This window comes from Podarcis liolepis (genome assembly GCF_965112155.1).
Source record: "Podarcis liolepis genome assembly, chromosome: 10".
Lineage (NCBI taxonomy): Eukaryota > Metazoa > Chordata > Lepidosauria > Squamata > Lacertidae > Podarcis > Podarcis liolepis.
This window is the reverse complement of record NC_139562.1, coordinates 69,629,569-69,646,482: the sequence shown is the minus strand read 5'-3', so window position 1 is coordinate 69,646,482 and position 16,914 is coordinate 69,629,569. Positions and strand designations below refer to the sequence as shown.

Here is a 16,914-nt window from a genome sequence, read left to right as displayed (position 1 = left end):
TATATACAGCTAATCCATTGAGTTCCATTTATTCATAGTCTTCAGCATTTATAAAGTCGTATACCCTTGCGTGCTTTGGGTCAAGAGACCAATTATTTCACACAGTTCTCTCTTTCAAATGTTTCCTGCCCATGATTTAGAGAGATTCTATTTGTATGGTTTTGTCTCCTTGTTAGGCTGTGCTCTGAAATAATAAAGCTGCCAATAAGGCATTAAGCACTGTGCACATCAAACAACCGGACTAAAAAGAGTCTCGTTGTTTAAGACTAGACAAATGAGAAACTGAGAGAAACTGAAACTAGGGTTGCCTTATTTCAAATGTAAAAAACAGGAAAGTTGTTGAGTTTTTTTAGGAAAACCCAAAAGTTTCTGAGATTTTTTAAAAAAAATTTTTTACAAAAGTGCTCCCAAAAGTGATTTTCACTTGCCTAAGATATAGGACAAAGCGACAGCTTTTGGAAATAGCAACCCTACCTGACATTCATTGAGGCATTCTGCAAAAAAAAAAGAAGCATATTGCCAGTTGAATACACTGAGTCTTCTGGCATGATAAATGTTGACACGTGCTCCCATGGGTTACCTGTGAAGCAAATAAATAAATTTTAAACAGTATTGTTGAAACGGTATTTTAAACAGTAGGCACTTGCTGGATAACCTTCAAATTTAAATTGTAACATGGGATGTGAGTGGCCCTCAAAAGAGGCTAAACAACAACCAGATAGATATTATTACTGTGACTATTATCTAATTTAATATGTTAATTTGAACAGCAGGTGTGGCTTGATTTCATTGTGGAAATTTGCTGTGGGTTTTTGTTTGTTTGTTTTTTGCAGTTCCCTTGATGGAACCATGATGTTTTGAGAAATTACTGGGGCTGTTGCTGCTCACAGAGCCATTTTAAGCCTTAAGCTACTTGAATTCCAAGAGGACTAGGCTGGAAGATGCCACTGGATGCAATCAAGAGAAAGCTAAGTGAGCTTAAGTTCAGTTGAAACCAATGGGATTTAAGTCCACAGTCAAGCATTTAGGTCCCATTGATTTCATGGTTAACTTTCTCTGGATTGTGCCCACTGTATTTCAGCATTCACCTCCCTTCCATGTAGCAGCATCTGACTGGGTCTTTGTGCAGAGTTTTTCCGGATTTTTATTCCACTTTTCAAAGGACTGTCAAGAGCAAAGTGTGACTTTCTGGGTCAGCTGCCCATGGACTGTGGAAAATCGTCGTCACTGGGACATTTAAAACTGGGCCTAGCAGTTGGGAAACAATTTGAGGTGATTAAACCCCCTCTACACACACAAATGGATAGGGAAAATTGAAGTGTGTTCATCGTTTAAGTTAAATAACTGTGAGCAGTAGCCAATCAGAGGATTAGGCTGGCAACCAGGACTAGCCAGTTAGAAGTGAGGGCTTTAGTGATGTAATTGGCTTTTCAATCAGAGAGGGAGAAGAGGCTTTAGCCATCCTGTCCCCAGTTTTCCTGGCCCTGTTGAATACAGGGGATAATAGTCTGGTTGAGCAAGCATAGGATTATGCTATAAGTGTATTATTAAATAATACAGGCATAGGCAAACTCGGCCCTCCAGATGTATTGAGACTACAATTCCCATCATCCCTGACCACTGGTCCTGTTAGCTAGGGATGATGGGTGTTGTAGTCCCAAAACATCTGGAGGGCCGAGTTTGCCTATGCCTGAAATAATATATACAGTGGTACCTCTAGTTGCAGACATGATCTGTTCCGGGGTGCCGTTTGCACCACGGAAAGTCCACAACTAAAGCAGCACTTCGACGCAAGCGCAGAGTGCGATAGAGCGCTTCTGTGCATGTGCGAAGTACGCAGAACGCTTTTGCACATGCACGAAGCACGCAGAAGTATACACTTCCGGGTTTGCTGCGTTCACAAACTGAAAAGACACAACATCAATCTAACGCAACATGAGGTATGATTGTATTGTGGGAAGAGGTACAAAATTGAACCATATGGTTTTTAGACTTGTATTGATTTTTTAAAGTACCATATTTTTCGCTCTATAACACGCACCAGACCATAACACGCACGTAGTTTTTAGAGGAGGAAAACAAGAAAAAAAATATTCTAAACGAAATAGTGGATATATGATTTTTGTGGTTCATGCTGTGGCCACAGACATGTGATCTGACAGTGAGTTTGGAGTAGCCCAATGCAAAAATCCTGAGGATCCATGTGGATCCATGCTTTGTAACCACAGAGGAGGGAAGGAAGGGGAACCATGGATCCTCTGCTCACGACTGCAGCAGATCCCCCCCGCCACCCGCAGGCATTCGCTCCATAACACGCACAGACATTTCTCCTTACTTTCTAGGAGGAAAAAAGTGAGTGTTATGGTGCAAAAAATACTGTAATTGGTTGGTATTCAATTAAGTTTTACTCAGAGGAGATCTATTAAAATTAATGAGCACATGAAGCGGATCCCACCGCTACTACCAATTGTGGCAGATCCCATGGCTAACACCAATTGAAGGCCTTCAGACAAGACCTACCTGGAGTTGCCAGGGATTAGACTTGGGACCTTTGGCGGGCAATGCCTGCACTGTGCAACTGAGCTATGGCCCACCTCATATGAGATGCCAGGAAGGAGATGTTGCGTTGCTTTCACAGTTGACTAAAATAGCAACATAGCAACTTGCTTTTAAATTCTGTTACTGCAAATACTATTGTCATTTAATGTACGCTTGTTTTATTTGCAAAATAAAAAAAAAAGTTTTTATTATTAGTTCCTTATGTAGCATCTCAGTGTTGCACAGAACTATAGAGAGTAATATAAGCAAAAATAAGCCAGTAGGTCCCTGAGCCCTGGGAGCTGATCATTTATTGGGCAGCCAATGCTGTTGACATTTTCACAAGCAAGCTTTCAGAGCAACCAGCCAACCAGCCATTCTTTTTTTTACCCTACATGGTGTGCCATAGCATTAAACAAAGGAAGCGAAGAATAAATATTTAAATATGTTCAGTAAAAATGTTAATGTATTCACTGCAAGCCAGCCAAGGGGAGAATTCATTGAAAATACCGGTATGGAAAGAGAATTGTCTGTAATGTCAGGTAGACATTGTCTCCCTGGTCTTAGGATTTCAAATAGAGTCCTGCAGTTTTATTTGCAATTGTTAGAGCTGCCATGAATAAGTACAGCCCAAGAAATACCCACATAGGAGGTAACCTTTGGGACAGAACAGTAAGCAAGATTAGTTTGTGCATTTTAAAAAGGTTTTATCAGCACCAACTTTCTCCTTGTATTATTGGAATTTTGTAGGCCTGGGCATTGGAAACAAGGTGATGTGCTGAGGGGACTTGAACTGGGAGATGCCTGGTTCTTTGCATCCCCATGGGAACTTGTCAGAGGAGGGAGATATGAGTTGCACTTCAGTGCAACCACTGCAGCCAGAGGTCAGGTGACTAAAGGGACCAATTGGCTTCTGCCTGATCCCATAAAGCATCTGACTCTTGCTTGGCTCCCTCAGGCATTGTTCCAGACTACCAGTCCCCGTTTACTCCTTAGCCTGTTCCCTGGCTTGACTACCTGCCCAGTTGGTACCTGCCTGTCTGTCTCCAGATCATGAGCCTTGACGAGTCCAGAGGGTCTGCCTCCCTCTCTAATTTCTTACTTGGTAGCCTGGCACCAAGTCCAGTCACATAAATGCTCAATAATTTAAGAAAGTAGGTGTGACAGCCAAGAGGAAAGTAGGTGAGCCAGAGCAGGTCTCCTTCAATGGCCAGCCCTTTATGGGGAGCAGGCAAAATAGAAGAGCATATTGTCTATCAGAAAAAGTAATGTGGCTTTCCCTTGCAAGGGCCTGTCCTCAAGTGGCCACGATGTCCAGTCCTCAGCTATCACACAGGGTGTAGACTTCTCTCAGAGTGCTTGCTGCCACCACCTACTAAAAACATAAGATGGGCATGCTGGATCAGGCCAATAGCCCATCTAGTCCAGCATCCAGTGGCTGGACAGATGCTTGTACTACTACTACTACTATTAGAGCCCAAGCTAGCCTGTAAGCTAGGCATGAGCGTAGCAGCACTCTGCCCACCTGCAACTCCCAGAAATGGTCATTCAGAGGCATACTGCCTCTGACAGTGGAGGTTGAACATTGCCACCATGGCTGGTAGCCATTGATAGCCCTGTCCTCCATGAAATTGCCTAACCCTCTTTTAAAGCCTTACCATTTGGTGGCCATCGTTGCCAGTGTGGTGTAGTGGTTAAGAGCGGTAGTCACGTAATCTGGGAAACCGGGTTCGTGTCTCCGCTCCTCCACATGCAGCTGCTGGGTGACCTTGGGCCAGTCACACTTCTGTGAAGTCTCTCAGCCCCACTCACCTCACAGAGGGTTTGTTGTGGGGGAGGAAGGGAAAGGAGAATGTTAGCCTCTTTGAGACTCCTGAAGGGGAGTGAAAGGCGGGATATCAAATCCAAACTCTTCTTCTTCTTCTTCTTCTTCTTCTTCTTCTTCTTCTTCTTCTTCTTCTTCTTCTTCTTCTTCTTCCTGTAGGAGCATGTTCCATAGTTGGACTTTGCACAGTGTGATGAAGTGCCTCCTTTTCGCTTTCCTGAATATTACAGGCTTGGAGAAAGCAGTAGGACTCTCCTTTTACATCCTGACTCAAGCATATCTACACCAAATATGTGGAATGAGATAAACAGAAGCAGCTGCAGGCCTGGCCTCCCAGCAGCCAGCATTGCTGCCATGTATTGGGATAGTGTGGGGGTGGGGCACAGTAGCAGTGAGGCTGGGACAGGGCCAGTGGGGCAGCACTACTCTGGTTTCGCTGCTGCCTTGCCCCAGACCTGCCCTGTCCTTGTACACAGTGCAAACACACACACACACTCCCTGGTGGCCACTCCTGCCTTGGGATCCATCAAGGCCAGAACCCAGAGAGTTAAACAGAAACATAGATTTAATTAAGGAACAGAACATTCAGAACAAGTAATATTTCTCTACAGAGTTCTTACACTGCTAGTTTCCTGATTAAACATCACTGTCTATCTTGAAGTGTCATAACAGCTATCCTAACTCTATTAAATACCATCTCGTGTTCCCCTCAGTCTCTCTTGTCTGTCACAGCCAGCCTCCACTCTGTCATTCTCCAGCAGACATTATCAGTCACTCAACTCTAACTCTGCCCAGCTATCCATTCCACTCCACTAATGTCAGTCATTCTTCCACTACCTCGTCAATCACAAGAAGCAATCCCAGGGCCTCCGCCTCCAAAACAAATCCTCCCAGAGCATAGGCAGCTTCCAGCCATGCCTTTCCCAGATGCATAGCGACAAGGAGCTGTGTTGTACAGATGCGGGTGGCGCTGTGGGTAAAACCTCAGCGCCTAGGACTTGCCGATCGCATGGTCGGTGGTTCGAATCCCCGCAGCGGGGTGATCTCTCGTCGTTCGGTCCCAGCTCCTGCCCACCTAGCAGTTTGAAAGCACCCCCGGGTGCAAGTAGATAAATAGGGACTGCTTACCAGCAGGAAGGTAAACGGCGTTCCATGTACTGCGCTGGCTCGCCAGATGCAGCTTGTCATGCTGGACACGTGACCCGGAAGTGTCTGCAGACAGCGCTGGCTCCCGGCCTATAGAGTGAGATGAGCGCACAACCCTAGAGTCTGTCAAGACTGGCCCGTACGGGCAGGGGTACCTTTACCTATTTATTTAAAATAGTTTCCCAATACCTCTGCACTCTCAAGAGAGCCCTCAGGGCAGTTTGCAACAAATACCTTAACACAGTAAGAACTGAGAGCAGGAAAAGCTTAAAGGGTATACATAGAAGCATCATCAAAAGAAGAGTATTAAAGCATCATTTACAAATCCTTAGAAGCTTCATGAAATAAAAACGTTTCCCTCTGCTAAAAACTGTTAAAGACAGTCACACTTTCTTCAGGGAAGTGTTTCATAACTGGGCTGCTTCCACCAAAAAAGCCTTGTCCAACCTGCCCAATATGGCAGCAGGGCAGAGAGCAGTGCTTGAGGTGATAACTGCAACTGGCAGGCAGGTTCATGTGAGAGGAAGCAGTCCTTCAGATATTCTGGCCCCTCCCTCTTTAGAACAGGGTTGGGGAACTTCAGGCCAGAGAGTCAAATTCATCCCTCCAAGTCTGACCCTCGGAAATCTCCTTAGGACACACTTCCTCTCCTCAGGTCATATCCCTTGCCCATCCCTACTCCTTGAAATGTGAAGTGGCTGAAATGTGTCCTTGAATGTTGATAATGCATTTTGGTGGCCTGGATGGAGGATATCAGGGAGTGTGTGCCCACTTTCCACACTGGCATTTGTTGCTCTGTCTGCTTTTGCCTCTGGCATGGGACCCTCCTTAGGTTGCCCAAAAGAGAATGCTGGGCTGAAAACAATCGGTGGGGCAGCCCAGGCAGGGCAACATTGCTCTCTTGACTTCCCAATGCTGGGTGTCACTACCAAGAGGTACAAGGCAGCAGGGAGTTCAGTGCCGTGTGGGCACAGCAACAGGCACTTCAAATTGGCTCTGCCACTGCACCTGAGAACTCCTCACCCCTCCAAAAAAAGTCCTGCATGTACACAAATAGCCCTTACACTGGTTTTAACCCTTGAGTGAGGGATATACGGTTACGGGACAATTTCCATCCTCACTTCCTCATATCTAGCATAGCTTTAACAAAAATGTTTCAATGGAAGTATGGCAGGGCCGGCCCACCCATGAGGCAGACTGAGGCAACTGTTTTGGGTGGTGGAATCCTGCAGGGTACCACCGGAGAAGCAAGGAGAAGCAGCAGCGGCTTCCGGCAAGATCTTGCAGAGCTCTCATGAGATCTTGTGAGGGTTCAGTGAGATCTTACCGGAAGCCTGACCCCTGGTAAGTGAAGCTTTGGCAGGGCAGGGAGACATCATCTTCCCATTTCATCTCAGGTGGCAAAATGGGACAGGCCACCCTGGAACTATGGCATAAAGCCTTTATTCAAGGAACATAAGGGCCTCAGGAAGGGAACATCAGGCAGTATTTTCTCACATCATCTTCCTCTGATAGCTGTGTACGTCGCATCTTCTGGCTGCCCCACAACTCCTGGAGTTTCACTGGTGAAGACACATGAGGAAAAGGCCACGGGAGTGATTGATAGTGGGTGTTAGATGGCAAAAAGGCATCTGAAAGGAAACAAGCTAAGCATACCGAGTTATGTGTTATATCTCCCAATTAAATCATGGCATGCTGGGAGTTAAAGCTGAATTAAAGCTCTTGCACCTATGGAGAATTGTGGGCACAATAAATATTCATGTGATCAGCTGTGTAACATATTGGAAAGGACAGCTGGCTCAGGAGGGTTTGTTGGCTTAGTTTTCTATCGGTTTCTGTTTACATTGCAAAACTATTGTAAGAAGTTATAATCTGCCAGAGGTTATAGTACAGATACAATACAGGTTTGGATTCCCCAACACACACACTCACCTGTTCGCATCTGACATTTACCCAGTGTACAAAAAGAAATGTGAGAAAACAGGCAAGTGACTTTTTACAAAATACAATCTCTCAGCTCTTAGGGGAAATACATACAGAACAGATGAAAAGACACCGTACTTGTAAAAGTGAGAAACATTATTTGTCACTGACACCAGCTTGTAGCGATCACTGCTTTCTGGGGGCATGCTGTGATATTAGCCGGAGCTCAGTATGAGTTTAGTGATTTTCTGTCAAGAGAAATAATTTTTGTTTTAAAAAGAAGAAACAGAAAGGTATGGTGTTTTCTTCAGCACCCAGTGTTTCTTCCAACTTTCTGCATGCAAATTTGGAGGGAAACAAGAATATAAACAACTCAGCATTTTTTATATTGTAATGTTTTATTGTTTTGCTCTTATTTTTCTTGTAATTCCCTTCAATAAAACCATTCAGTGATTTTGGGGTGAGGGTTAAAATAGCACATTGGAAGATTTTCATCCCATGATCTAAAGCAGTGAGAGGGTGCTCTACCCTTCAATGAAGGACACAGCTCTGTACAAATATCCCTTGGTCCTTATGGAGCTCCACAAAAGTGGCCTTCATAAGGCGGAAGCTTCAAAAGATCATAGGACTGAAGTGCCTCATGGTCTGAGGGCATGTGATGCAGCCATCTTGCTGGTGCTGAGCAGCTCTGGCTTGGTCAGTGTCTACATGGGAGAGATTGTCTGGGAATCCTATGTACGGTCCTTTCAGTTCCATGGTGGAAGTTGGGTGACCTGTATAGATGAAATTATAGACATAGACATAGATATGTATTATGTCTGTGTGTATGTGGTACATATCTATATCAATAGGTAGATGATAGATATCTTCACACCAAATATATGTAATTAGCTGCAGCATAAAATAGGATATTCCACTTTTCCTGTTATTGAAGAATAGGTAGTAACATTTCGCCTGATCTTCCCCATTTCAAAACTGCCTTTTGTTCTGGCTTCTGATTCCAGTCCAGCGAGCCCCTTTGGACATACAGAAGGGCATCACTTTACCAATTGGTTTTTCCCATGCTCTGCCTCATTCTGTACTTTATTTACTTCAGAAATTGCTTCTGAAGCTCTTCTGAATTTCAGAAGCCACTTGAGACGCCATGTGGGGTGGCAGCGAATGTGCTGTCAGGGAATGAAAGGATTAGAGTCTCTTGGGGTCTGCAGAACTGACTATAAGCTCCTTTCGATTGGAGACCACACCTGGAAATGGGAGCTGACATAATAGGCAGCTAAAGGTCTCTAAGTCTATAATAGTTTGTAGAACTGTGGGAGACATGATTAATACAGAAGAGAGGTTCATTAGCATTATGGTAATTAATATATGCACTGACTGTTTGTATTTGAGGCTGCAAGTTATACCATCAGTGTTCCTCCCATTCCAAGTGTGAAAGGATGGACGTGGCAGGGAAGAGGCTAGGCAGAACCTTTCTCATGGCAATTTTCCCCCTCATGCAGAGAATTTGTTTTAAAATGCTCTATGCATTTTTGAAATGGGAATAAGTTGTTGTTGTTGTTTAGTCGTTTAGTCGTGTCCGACTCTTCGTGACCCCATGGACCAGAGCACGCCAGGCACTCCTGTCTTCCACTGCCTCCCACAGTTTGGTCAAACTCATGTTGGTAGCTTCGAGAACACTGTCCAACCATCTCATCCTCTGTCGTCCCCTTCTCCTTGTGCCCTCAATTTTTCCCAACATCAGGGTCTTTTCCAGGGAGTCTTCTCTTCTCATGAGGTGGCCAAAGTCTTGGAGCCTCAGCTTCAGGATCTGTCCTTCCAGTGAGCACTCAGGGCTGATTTCCTTAAGAATGGATAGGTTGGATCTTCTTGCAGTCCATGGAACTCTCAAGAGTCTCCTCCAGCACCATAATTCAAAAGCATCAATTCTTCGGCGATCAGCCTTCTTTATGGTCCAGCTCTCACTTCCATACATCACTACTGGGAAAACCATATCTTTAACTATACAGACCTTTGTTGGCAAGGTGGTGTCTCTGCTTTTTAAGATGCTGTCTAGGTTTGTCATTGCTTTTCTCCCAAGAAGCAGGCATCTTTTAATTTTGTGACTGCTGTCACAATCTGCACCGATCATGGAGCCCAAGAAAGTAAAATCTCTCACTGCCTCCATTTCTTCCCCTTCTATTTGCCAGGAGGTGATGTTGAGCTTCAGACCATATTTTGCGCTCTCCTCTTTCACCCTCATTAAAAGGTTCTTTAATTCCTCCTCACTTTCTGCCATCAAGGCTGTGTCATCTGCATATCTGAGGTTGTTGATATTTCTTCCGGCAATCTTAATTATGGGAATAAGGAGGAGTAAACAAATGACAATGTAAATGGCACTGAAACTACATGTAAACACGCAGAAGTCCCCTACTCTTATGGTAGCTTCTTGAGAGCCAGTGTGGTGTAGTGGTTAAGAGCGGTGGACTCGTAATCTGGGGAACCGGGTTCGCGTCTCCGCTCCTCCACATGCAGCTGCTGGGTGACCTTGGGCCAGTCACACTTCTCTGAAGTCTCTCAGCCTCACTCACCTCACAGAGTGTTTGTTGTGGGGGAGGAAGGGAAAGGAGAATGTTAGCCGCTTTGAGACTCCTTAAGGGGGAGTGAAAGGCGGGATATCAAATCCAAACTCTTCCTCTTCTTCGAGCCGAAAGCAACCTGGGATGGTAGGGAAGGGCTCGCTTAATCCTTTCCCATCCAGCCATTTTACCGCTCAGAATTCATTTCCTTAGCTTTTTCTGCTCTTACAGGAATAGCTGCGGCTACCATTATCTCTTCTCCGGCAGAGTGAAAAGCAGCTGGGAAGTGGGGATATTGACTGGAAAAATTGCCAGAGGAGAAAGAATTGAACTGCCCTTCCTGCCCCCTGTAAATCTATTCCTGCTGGTCCTCTGCTCAATACTGCAAATCTCTGAGGCTGCTTTTAGTTTCGGTTTTGGGTTTTTTTTTAACAATCCAAGGGAACAATACATGTGCAGACACAGGAAATAGAAAAGGAGGGGGAAACAACAGTAAATAAAAGGGGTAGGAAGATACATTGCAAAAAGTGGTTTTTTTAATAAAAAGAAGAAGCAGCAGCAAAGAACCATATAGTTTTTGCAGTTAATGGATGGATGAATTGGCCATCGACAAATGCAGAGCATGAAACTGAAGTTTTACAAACACCAGTAACGGGTATTTCATTCATCTTAAAACAGATGCAAGGAGATGTTAACATGGTGGTATTTACAAACAGTGATTTCTCCCATGTGCATTTGAGAGGTGATCAAAACCAGTTCTGTACCAATGCCTAGGGTTGCCATGTTTAAGAAAGTAAAAACCAGGACATCCTGTTTGTTTGTTTTTAGGCAAACCATCCAGATATAAGGCAGCCCTAGCAATGCCTCCATATAAATTTTCATTGACTCTTAGAACTCATTAGCACAACCTTTTGATCTGCACACTTGAATGGCCCAGGATAAATTATAAAGCTTGTGGGATAATACTCATTTGCTGCTGCTGGGCTGAACACTGCACTTCATTATGTGACAGTAACTGCCTCCTAAAAACTGGAAATAGCCAATCCAAACTGTACTCAGTACATGCCTGACTACAGTCATACCTCGGGTTGAATGTGCTTCAGGTTGAGCGCTTTCAGGTTGTGCTCCGCGGCAACCTGGAAGTAATGGAGCACGTTACTTCCGGGTTTCGCCGCATGTGTAGACGCTCAAAATGACATCATGCGCGGAAGCGGCAAAACGCAACATGCGCAGATGTGCTGTCGCGTCTTACGTTCCATTCAGGATGCGAACGGGGCTCCGGAATGGATCCCATTCGCATCCCGAGGTACCACTGTATAGTGGTCAGGTTTCCCCCAGTCTTTTGAGTTCACAGTAGTACAGGACAAAGGAAGCCCTGGCTGACTAAAATCTGTGGCTACTACAGGCCTGCCCAGTAAATCTGTTTCAACTTAGATCCTACAATTAATAAATCAATAGGGGTTTTTTTAGAGTTTACATATTGTTGTTTTCTTTTAAATGGAATAATTTGCAAATATCCAGACTGTCTTGCACTTCCTTAAGTGTGTCTGTAAAGCAGAGCATTAAATCAAATTACAATTTGCTTAATTAAAAGGGCTTCAGATACTAAAGCACTAGAAATTAATGAGAAGGAATTAATTCTGTACTAAAAGCCATGCATCGTTATTTTGTTTCTTGAAAAAAGCCCTATGAAAGCACTTTTTGCTTGAAAATAAAACTATAGTTCATCAGCAAGTTTCAGAAGTTGTATTCCTGATATTGGCTGAGGAAGTGTTTTAGCATGGGGCAGTGGTGAATTATGTTGCAACGGTTAACATCAACAGGTTTAGATGTAAAAATGGATGGACTTAAAGCTGAAGTTCAAAATTATATTTTCTGAACTTGGGTTGAATCCAGACATTCCCTTCTCCCAGCAGAGAAGCTCCTTGTATTAGAGGGAAGGAACATTTGGATCCAGCCCCTTGTGACAAAATCTCCATTCATTTTTCCATGTTTTTGTTTGCATTCTAAGGACCAAAGGTGCAATCCTGTTGTGCCTACACATGTAAAACAGCATGAAGAGGTGCCACGTAGAAGCTAGAGTAGACCTGACCTCTCCTGCAGCATTTCTGCTTTGCAGGCCTGCCCCACTATGGCTGGGAGCTTCTCAAGTCCTTCCAGGTCTCTCCTAAAAGGATCTAGCAGCATCCCCTGTGGTCCTGGCACACAGGCTGCTGGAATAAACAGGAGCATGCAGAGCCCTGGAGGAAAATAAATTGCTTGATGCTCCCAGGTTAGGCATGGAAAGCCATTCTGTGGTGTGTGTGGCCTGGTTGTGATGCAACACACTGCATACTGCAAAGGTGACCCTGGGTTTTCTGTTCACAAATCAGTGCTTCATATATATAAGAGAAATGAACAAATCTTAGGTTGTGCCTGCAATGTCTAGTTACCTTTTGCCTTCAATATGCTTTTTCTCTCAAACTAGCTTTGGGATGCTTGCCTCTTTGTGCAGTATTTACAAGCATTCCATATTTGTTTAATTTTACCTCCTCATTTGCATCGTACCGTAAGAGGAATCAGCAGAGGACAACCATAAGCTTTTTCATTGGACAACTTTGTGATATACCCAGCATGATCAGTCCTGGGTGGGGTTTCAATCCCTGTGGAAGAGCAGTTGTGTAGTTTGGGAGTGCTCCTTTATCTCAACCCGGGGTACTACTTCTGGGTTAGTGGAGTTTGTAACCCGAAGAGTTTGTAACCTGAAGTACCACTGTGTGTGTGTGTGTGTGTGTGTGTACAGTGGTACATCGGGTTACAGACGCTTCAGGTTACAGACTCCGCTAACCCAGAAGTAGTACGTCAGGCTAAGAACTTTACCTCAGGATGAGAACAGAAATCGCGTGGCGGCAGCGGGAGGCTCCATTAGTTAAAGTGGTACTTCAGGTTAAGAACAGTTTCAGGTTAAGAACGGACCTCCAGAATGAATTAAGTTCGTAACCCGAGGTACCACTCTCTCTGTGTCTGTTGGCAATGAGAAAGGGTGGAGCAGAAATTTCCTAAACCAAAAAGTAAAAAAATGTAAAGACATTTGAATCTCTGCTCTTCCAATTGACCTTTAGTCAACTAAACGGACGGCAAAGGGAAAATGCAGGAAAGGAAAGACATTGTCTCCTGGTTAATCTTGAAAAGAAGACTTATCCCTAATGAATGTCATGACTTCCAAACTGATGGTGGATACTTTACTTTGTTATCGGCATAAGCTCCAATAATGCTGATTTAGCTGTTGAGATTTTAGACAGAAACCCAAGCGCACTGAAGTGGACGTGCATTCGGGGGGGGGGCGGGGAGGCTGAATGCTGCTGCAGCTGCTTACAAAGCACAGTAAGACCGTCTAGACATTTCCCAGTGGAACCCATTTTGCCTACATGCAAACATTAGTTTACTTCCTTGTACCTCCTATTTTGTATCGACTGCCGTTTTAGGTTAACTGTGCGGGTATATATATTTTTCCTTTTCTTTTCTAGCTGTACCCCATAAAATAGGCCGGATAATTGATGGAAGCCCCGCTGATCGCTGCGCAAAGCTCAAAGTCGGAGACCGGATCTTAGCTGTGAATGGCCAGTCTATTATTAACATGCCTCATGCAGATATTGTGAAGCTAATTAAAGATGCTGGTCTTAGTGTAACTCTTCGCATCATTCCTCAGGAGGGTAAGTAATTGACCCTTAAAACCCTGGAGGAAAATAGAAGTAGCAACCAATTAATCTGAACTGCACCCCTGGGAAAGTGAGGAAGTTTTTATATGTGCAGCCAGTGCGTGGCATTATATAAATGTTACTGCTGGATCCCCGCAGACCTTGCTAGAAGAGAATCTGAGCCCTTCAAAAACACTTCAAATGGCAAAAGTATCTGTGAACCACCACGAGAGGCCTTGATGAAGCACTGCAGGGTCTGCTCCTTTGCCTCCTGGGAGAACTAACATTATACAGCAGTTGGAAATAATCACTAGTGTCCCCTGTTCCATTTTCACCCCACTTTACATAATTGCAACTCCACTGACGTCAGCTCTGCTTGGTTTTTTTTCCTCCCAGTTGTGCAACTGAGAACAGATTCAAAACCACAGGAGCACTAACAGAATGACTCTTCAGCATTAGGAACTTGTCCTTCCAATGGTTTTTGTACCTTGTGTACTCACAAAGTGGGTGTTAAATTCTGCCCAAAATATGAGGAGAGCATTCTGATCTAATGGCGGTAATTTTGCTCATACCTTATTGCCTGGAAAGGCATAAATTCATCCTCCTTCCCCACTGAAAGCAACATAAGATATAGATTCCCCCCCCCCCATTTATCAGTTTGTCTTATGTCACTGAATAAAAATGTTTTAAAAATATAATAATTTTCACCATTTGATTAACTTAAAGAGGCTGGATTCAAAAGTTTGTTGCACATTTATCACTGAAATCAACATGAAAAAATCATAATGTTCCATTAAAATAAATGAAAATCAAGTTCGACCAACTTCATCTGGATCAAACCCAATGATAGCAAGACCAGCACTACCATTAGGCAAGCTGAATGGCCCTCCTTGGTCAGAAGGTTAACGGGCCGCTAGCAAATGATTGGTCATTTTCATTTATTATATTTTTACCATTGTGAGACAAGCTCTGGATTTTTTTGCCTCTAGTACAACAATGTCTCTGGCTGTCCCCACTGATAAATCACAGTTCTCTGTTGTTGTTGTTTTTCTTCTATAAGAAAACTTACCTTTCAAGAAGGCTGGGGGCACTTTGGGGGGTAGGGCTTAGAACCCTCTGAAGGCAAATCAAGTGTCTTCCTTAACGGCATCATGCGAAAGGTCATTGCTCAGAGATAGAGCACATGCTTTGGATGCAAAAGGTCCCAGGTTCAATACCTGGCATTCTCAAGATAAGGGTGAGAAGTTTTCCTGCCCAAAATCCTGGAGAGCTGCTATTAGTCAGTGTAGACTAAGCTAGATGGGACCAATGATCTGACTTGATATAAGGCAGCTTCCTGTGTCGTTTGCAACCCAGTGCTGCTCCCCTACCCAGTTCCTGAATTTTGGTACTGATAGCTAGCAGTGGGTAGCTGGACAGCAGCACTTACCTGATGCCCCAGTGCTGGCATTGCTGCAGGGCCCCAAGAGAGGGAGGGGCAAGGAGGTGATGAGGTTGGCATAGTGCAAACACATCGACAGGAACACCGGATTGGCTCTGGCTGTGTGTTTGCACCACACTGACCTCTCTCTTGTTATGCCTCAGCAACCCCTGCTGCTGCTGCTGCTGCTGCTGCTATGGGCTTATGCAGAGATAAATACGGTTGCAGAGTATGCAAGACAGATTGGAGAAAAACAGATTTCTCTCTAACCATCTCTGCCCACAAAGCAATCAACATTTGGCGTGAGAATTGGGTTCTTAGAGGTACAGGGAAAGGAGATGAGTTCTGTTTCATTAAGTAGTCTGTGTAGCTTTACATCCCAGTAGCACAATACTAAAAGACTAGAGATGTTGAATACATAAGTTGTGTGATTCTGTAGCAGTCTGTGTTGCTGGATGGATAACTTCTTTGCTTCCTGGAGATATTTTCCCTATTGGAAGTGCTACAGTATGAAAAAGAACACTATATCATATACACATTTACAAATATTTGTTAATATCTGATGCACCCAAGAGGGGCTGACCTTGTTTGGCAATGGCAAATGTTTAGCTGAGTTCAAAGGCAGCTGATCTAGCCTACATAGTTTTGCTTTCCTGCCTGTTTTATTTGTCTAAATGTGCACTTGCCCAACAGATTCAAAATGGATAATAGCAATTGTACATTAATAGCTTGCTAGATATTTAGGTGCTTAGAAGTTAAACAGAGCATGGAGAATAGAAGAAGGAAAACCTAAGAAAACTGCAAAGAATATTGTGGCGCCTTAGAAGACTGACAAAGATTTACTGTGACATGGGTTTTTGTGAAGTTGGGCTAAGAAAAAGCAGGGTTTTTCTGAAGATGTCTCTATTAACCCTACTCTCCTCCACTCATTCAAATGCATTAGTTCTATTCCAGTCCAAATCCTTCACCCCCTTCTCGCTGAGTAAATTAGGCTGCAATCCTGTGCACACTTCCCCATGCACATGAACCCTGTGGGAAGTCTGTGATTGGTCTGTTAGTCATTCAAAACAGATCTTGAACATAAATTTGGGGAAGCTATTATCTGTGGCCAAATGGTTTTGAATCCAAGCAAGATTTCTCTCTTCCAGTTCCCTTTCCTTTCACTGTCATCTTCCTCTCCTCCTTACATCATGCTTCACAGGTCCAGGGGTCCAGATTTGAAACCTTGCATGAGCATGATACTATCTATGAAAATCTTCCATCTGATACTGTTGTGCTCACGTTTTAGACGTGTGGGCCTAAGCTGTCTAAAGTTTCTACTGCAGAGCTGTAGCTCTCATTTTCTCTCTTTTTCTCAAAATGGAACCTTTCCATATTTCTCTCTGCCCTTGGAAGGAACTCTGAGAAATGAAATGTGTATGTCAATTCCAACTGGGTTTTGAATAACACGCATGCCAGCCAGAGCAGGATGAGATTTCAAACACGATCAGATGAAGCTTTCTAAGTTCAGGTGTCTTAAAATCTAATTACAAGCCATGATAATAAAAGCAACAGAACATAAATTGCCTGAGATGGGGTATGACACAGCAATGATTGCCTCCCGTTGCCCTTTACTAAATGCCACGCGGTGACAGCTCTCTAATCACCAGTCTTCCGTTATGCAGAGCTGAACAGCCCAGCGTCCGCCCCCAGCTCAGAAAAACAGAGCCCCATGGCACAGCAGCACAGCCCCATGGCTCAGCAAAGCCCCCTATCCCAGCAGAGCCCTGTAACACAGCCGGCGCCTCCACAGCCTCTCCAGTCCCAAGGACACGAAAACAGGTAAGGAAA

General features: G+C 44.2%; 1 protein-coding gene across 19 annotated transcripts in view; it reads left to right on the top strand.

Annotated features, from left to right (window-relative positions):
- MAGI2 (membrane associated guanylate kinase, WW and PDZ domain containing 2) overlaps window positions 1–16,914 on the top strand; it is a 615,277-nt gene that overhangs the window by 553,651 nt on the left and 44,712 nt on the right. For all 19 annotated transcript variants that reach the window (XM_083463919.1, XM_083463931.1, XM_083463930.1 and 16 more), the window contains 2 exons: window positions 13,494–13,679; window positions 16,749–16,905. In XM_083463919.1, the coding sequence (XP_083320045.1) occupies window positions 13,494–13,679; window positions 16,749–16,905 (343 nt within the window). The remainder of the gene's footprint in view (window positions 1–13,493; window positions 13,680–16,748; window positions 16,906–16,914) is intronic.